This window comes from Stegastes partitus, unplaced genomic scaffold, assembly GCF_000690725.1.
Source record: "Stegastes partitus isolate 25-593 unplaced genomic scaffold, Stegastes_partitus-1.0.2 Scaffold287, whole genome shotgun sequence".
Taxonomy (NCBI): Eukaryota; Metazoa; Chordata; class Actinopteri; family Pomacentridae; genus Stegastes; species Stegastes partitus.
The window spans coordinates 316,269-322,356 of NW_007578018.1; the positions used below are offsets into that span (position 1 = coordinate 316,269).

Genomic DNA, 6,088 nt, shown 5'->3' on the forward strand with positions numbered 1-6,088 from the left:
CTGCCTTTTACTCCAAATCGTCTTCCCTCCATACTCGGTTTGGCCTGTTGCGCTCTGTGTTGGTTTCAGCCATTAACATTTCGGCAAACATCCTGTCAATCACAACCAATGAGTCACGAAGCACTCCCTCCCGGGGATCAATAAACTGGTCTGACCACGGCATATTTGCACTCTGGACGTCGGGGCGTTGTGCAAAACACCAACGCTCCACACATTACTGAAGAACATCTCCACTCCTCATTTCAGCACTGACTCCTCGGGGTAGCTTTGGGATCTATTGACCACCCAAGGGCTCTGGAGACGACTGCACGCTGGAAGGCCTGGGCGGGTGAATGCACTGAAGGATGAGCCTGGTTTGGAAAGTGATGGCGCTGCTCGTTTTGAGCCTCGCTCTGCTCACCTGTGGAGCTGAAGTGCAGGGGAACGGACAGGGTAAGGTATGTTCATGTGATGCGTGGAATGAACGGTGCATCGTGTGTCTATGTATGTGTGTTAAGAGTTCATTCTGTTCATCTAAGGAGTATGCATCTATTATCTGTAAACAATCCCGAAACAAATATGAGGATGAATGATCTGTGAGCTAAACAAAGTCTTTAACCCTATCAGGACTTTTGGGGTCTTTTGGACAACAGGCCATTTGGTTTAAGTGACAGGTATTGTTTTTTTTATTTTGAAGATTTTTTTTAATATAAAAAGAGGGACACTTGTCATGCATTTGGAACCAAAAATACGTCAACTCATCAGAAAACATAAAGTCTATAATGAATACCAACAAATATTTTGCACAGATTCTTTCTTGGGGTATGGCAATATCAAAGTCCTGAATGGGGTTAAATCTCAGCAGGAGCATAAATACTCTTTGTAACATGGATTGTTTCTGCTTAATATAAAATTAAAAATGTCCCACAGTGGAAATATCTGTCTCAAAATCTCATATTTTGCTAAAAGTGTCACTTTTTTTTTCTTAAAGGAAAACAAGCTCTGTATTAACTTCATGTTTTATAGGTTTTGAGTGCAGCATAAAAGCCTAGAAGTCATAATTCAACTCATGCTGTGCACAAATGCAAGTAGAAGCTGAGGGAGGGACATAATTTGTTCAGACTGAGGACTTTGCTCAGTTTGTGGACAAATACCCACAACAACAGCAAAGTTTGTTTCGGATTTATTTTATTTTTTTTCCCCCTTAGAAGGATTTAAAGTATATATTTTTTTTTAAACTTTTAAAACTATACATATATACACACACATTATATACAATGTGTGTATGTTGGGTTTTTGTGCTACAGTCAAATGTATTCATACCCTTCCATTAAAGAAAAGGCAAAATTCCCAATAGTCACTCAAATAACTAGAAACTGAAAAAAGTAATAATAAATAAAAATTTGCAAAATTATCATTTAGTGAAATAAAATATTAGTTTTGAATTTTGATTGAAAAGAATAATTTAAAAAAAACAAAAACCTGTCAACAGGTGCGGAAATATATGAATACATTTGCTGTATATTGAAGGACAACGGATGAATCTCGGGGAGGTCAAATTTCTATGTATGATTAAAGTGAGAGGAAAGAAGAAAAGCAAATTGCTGCTCGCTCTAATTCTCAATTTTAAATGAGATATTTCATCATTTGAACACTTATTGAAACTAAACCGTGTGAGAAGTTTCGACGCAAGTCCCGTTTTGGTGGAGGTGGTGATACCTTTACAGACATCTGAACTGCTCCACACCGGTTTTCATAAGACGTAAGAGGCAAAAAAGGTTGGAAACCATTGATTAAATGTTTATTCATGTTTGTAGGTTATTTTAAAAGCTTGTTATATTTGCCTTGCTATATGATATTGACAATATGAATCATGTAGAAGTAACTAAAGCTGTCAGTGGAGGAATTCTCTCTGAAATGTAGTTGATTGGAAATATAAAGGATCATAAAATGGAAATGCCAAGTAAAGTCCCTCAAATTTAAGTACAATACTGGTGTCAATGTACTCAGTTACACTGCTCATAGTTTAACGCCATGTCGTGCTCTTGTTAATGAATAGGATTGATTTTGCACTTCATTCCCACACTTCCCTTGTCACACAGTAATTATGTTTTAAAGTTGAATCAATAACTGAATTTGATTCATCCCTCACTTTCAACCTCTAATCAATCATCCGACTGAAAAATAAAAAAGGGTTCGATGAATGTTAAGTGTAGATTTTTAAAGAGCCGAAGTAATGATTTTGTGTTAAATGTGTAACTTATTAAGACCGTGTTTTCCAGAAACAAGTACCAGGAAGTTCAACCGTCCATCTCAGCCAGGACAGAGACATCTGGAGGCCACTGATCCACACAACAGTCAACCTCAGCGAGATCAACAGGTATGTGGGGGTTTTACCATGAAAATCTGTGGCCAAGTAGGAGAAAGAGGCGTCCTGCATTTATAAAACTTCAAACAGTAACCAAAAGCTGATGGAAATTCTGCAGAAGTCTTTTTGGAGAATATGTGAAAACTCGTGAGACGGTCGTCTTTATCTTCCATTAACCAGCTTTCCTTGGAAATAACTGTTTTCATTCCGCTTCGTGCAGCATCAAGTCGTCCTTTGAGTTACGGACATTTGACCCTGAAGGTGTCATTTTCTACGGAGACACCAAAAATGGGGTGGACTGGTTTGTTTTATCTCTGAAAGACGGCATCCCTCTGATGCAGATCAGCAGAGGAGACATACTCATTAGCGTGGCTGGTGGCCCCAAGCTCAACGATGGGAAATGGCACACGGTGAGTTTCTGGTGCAGTTCAGTGTCTTACATTTATGGTGAAGTTTTTTTAAATAAAAGAAATCTCAGAAAGCTATTTTGTCTGGGAAACAAGTTAAATTTCCCTCATTGCGTTACATTACATAATCATGTGGTTTTCTTGACACGCTGTATTATTTTGCCTCTTGTTCTCTTGGTGTCACCAAGCTGGAGGTGAGCAACCACGGGAAGTTTGTGATTCTGGAGGTGGACGGCTCTGAAGGAGTGACGGTGGGCATGAAGTCCCAACAGGCAGATGAGGTCATTTCAGGTGAACTTCGACTGGCCCTCGGTGGGATCCTGATCAGCAAGGAAAAGATGATAGTTCAGGTGCAGTGTGTTGATCCACTCTGAGGCGCTTTTATACTGTTCAGCATTCTTTATCCATCCTGTTCAGTCTAACAGGTTTGGGTTTCTTGTCTATACATTTGCAAGAATTCTTTTTTGATTGTATAATAAACATGAAGTGTTCTCACTATTATTTATTCTGCAGATTTCAGATGCGATCATGTTGCCTGCAGCTGAGTGACAAATAGTGTCATCTCCTCTGCTCGCTTTTCTTCTTGCACTTCATTATTTTAAGTGCATTGTTGTGTTCTTTGCTGTAGTTTGAGCCGCGAATGGATGGCTGTGTGCGGAAAGGCAGCTGGCTGAACATCAGCACCCCCTGGCAGTCGGAGGTTGAGGACCTCTGGCCTTGCTATCAGAACATCCGACCTGGCAGCTACTTTTCTGGCAAAGGATTTGCCATTTTCAACACCTCAGGTCAGAACATTGTGCTAAGTTACACAAAACATGGGAAGTAGTCCATTAAATGCCAAGCTTGGATGGATAATGCATGGCATGTAGGTAGCAATATTTATTTTACTTTTATTCTCAGTTTCTTTGTAAGGGCTCATTATTTTTGCTATAAACTGTTGCTAGCTTTACTCAGTCTCATCTCAACCAAACTGATTGAGGCAGATGGCCACCCTCCCTGAGCCTTGTGCTCCTGGAGATGTTTCTCTATTAAAGGGAATACTTCCAATAATTTTTTATTTAATTTCAAATGGAAATCACTTTGGGTCAACACCTTATTTTAAATATGCTGTACTTTACAAACAAGATATAAAATGTAGTGGTAGGACTACGAGTGACTTAATAAGTCCATGAAATGCAAAATCCATTAAATGTGACTTCTTTCCTTTTGCAGTTTTTCTAACTGAGGAAGATGATGGGATCAAGTTTGAATTGTGGAGCAATTTCACTCAGATGGACGGGACTATTTTGAGCATCAAGGCTCCTGAACAGGGGCTGATGTTCACTTTAGTAGCCAATAAGAACACAAAGGTAGGTATGCAGCTGTTTGGTGAATTCATAACTTACATGAGCATTTGATGCATGTAAAACCCCATTATACATACGAACAAAACATGCATGTAGACACAGACAGATTTGAAGACCACCAATGAGAGTTACAGTCTGTGTTTGCTATTTACAGGTGGTCACATTTACTCGCGGGAAAGAAAAAACCTATATGCGTAACACTTTGAGGAGACTGCTGATAAAGTTTAGCGAGGATTCACTGCTCCTGGTTATAGAGGAAAGTGAACTTGACAGCACCAGCACGACCATCATGCCAATGAACCACCCTGGGTATCTGACAACTTGGAGAAAGAGCCGTCTTACCGTTGGAGGTCTTTTGGGTGAGATTACACCGTGATGATGTGCATTATTCTTCAAAATTGTCTGTGTAGTCTCAAAATCTTTGTTAAGGTCCCATGTTATTGTTCTGAAAGAGTAGATAAGATGCATGGTGCAAATCCATATATTACACAAAGAGAGGATGACAACAGATAACACTGACACCAAAAGAAAAAATCCCTTAATTGATCAGGCCACTCAGTGTAATAATCCACACTGACTTGTGTTTTCTTCTTCACCTTTTTTTTTTTCACTCATCAGGTGAAGGTGAGGACAGTGTCGGCTCCCAGTTCTTGACAGGCTGCCTGGAGAAGATACAGATCCAAGGGAGGGATTTGGATCTGGATTTAGCTGTCAAACACATGTCTGTCTCCTCTCACAGCTGCCCTGCGTAGAACACGAAAGCATGCTGTACACGGACTAAATGTTTGCATTTATTCCAGTGCCAATGGGTCCAAATGACACAAAAACACAATGGATATAATGAGCTGAAATCCCTGCCACATGATAAGAAACAGTATATTTTCCTCTGCAGAGCATCACTCATTGTATTCTTCATTCTGTCTGCAGATGTAATGCTAGGACCAAATGACCTCTAAATCATTTACAATTAAAATCTGATGCTTTTAAATAAATGCTTTCACCACTTAACAATTTAGAACTCAATAAATCTGAAAAATGTGAGAAATTCTGTGACCTTGCAATATTGTGTTTCCAAAAACCGTATTGTTCTCCTTAAAGTGACTCTATAAGAACATTAATTTTACTGCAAAATGTATTCTAACGTGGTTTGAGGTGATGAAGTCCCTGCGACTGACTAGGAAGGGTAGAGGCTGAGTAGAGTTTGAGTAGGACAGAGGGTTTAGGACGTGGAATTTGCTCCCTCTAGTGGATTATTAAAAATGTTAAATTCATGCCATCCAGTCTTGTGTATGATGTCATCTAATTACCACAACACTAGATGTATTTAAATCAAAAGCATTACTTGCCATCTTTAAATGAGAAGAGAAAAATAGGAGCAAATTTTCCTCAAAAATTAGATAAACCATCAATACAGTTCTTTTCTTTGATGCATTTTTGGAGATTTTCATATTTGTGGGTGACTTTTAAATATTTTCATGTTCTTACGTGAACGATTAAAAGGTATTAGAATATAAGACAAATTGGAGACACGTGTATAATCTATTAATTGTCAATGTAGAAACCAGTGATCACGTGCAATGAAAACAAACGCATTTCTATGACGTCAGTGTATATTAAATAAGGATAAAGTGTCAAGAAATAAAAAAGTTTTAGGGCTGCGTGCAACATGCATGAGATTAAAGCCAGGAATCAAAACTTAACACAGATTTAAGCCAGAATTTGTTGTTGTTTTTTTTTTTTTTTAAAGAAAGGAAACACAGATTTAGGTCAAAAATAATGTTATTATTACACCTGAATGCTTCAGTTTCTATGTCGTTTAAAAATTAAAGTTGGATTTACTGTTTAGATTAGATTTAATTCAAAAGTCCGTGTAGATTGTCAGTCATTTAGGCCATGTGTTTCCGCAGATGTTCACTAAAATAACTGGACAAGAAATCCAGCTGCTGTTTTTTTGACTTATAAGATCTTATGATCATTGGATTCAAAAC

The 6,088-nt window shown here is 38.4% G+C and overlaps 1 protein-coding gene across 1 annotated transcript; it reads left to right on the forward strand.

The window, feature by feature from the left end:
- The first annotated feature begins 228 nt into the window (after positions 1-228).
- Positions 229-5,371, forward strand: shbg (sex hormone-binding globulin). The gene is made up of 8 exons (XM_008282825.1): positions 229-437; positions 2,262-2,359; positions 2,568-2,757; positions 2,943-3,104; positions 3,383-3,539; positions 3,967-4,103; positions 4,255-4,459; positions 4,719-5,371. The coding sequence occupies exons 1-8, from the start codon at positions 345-347 to the stop codon at positions 4,850-4,852; spliced, it is 1,176 nt and encodes a 391-aa protein (XP_008281047.1). The 5' UTR covers positions 229-344; the 3' UTR covers positions 4,853-5,371.
- Positions 5,372-6,088: the final 717 nt, after the last annotated feature.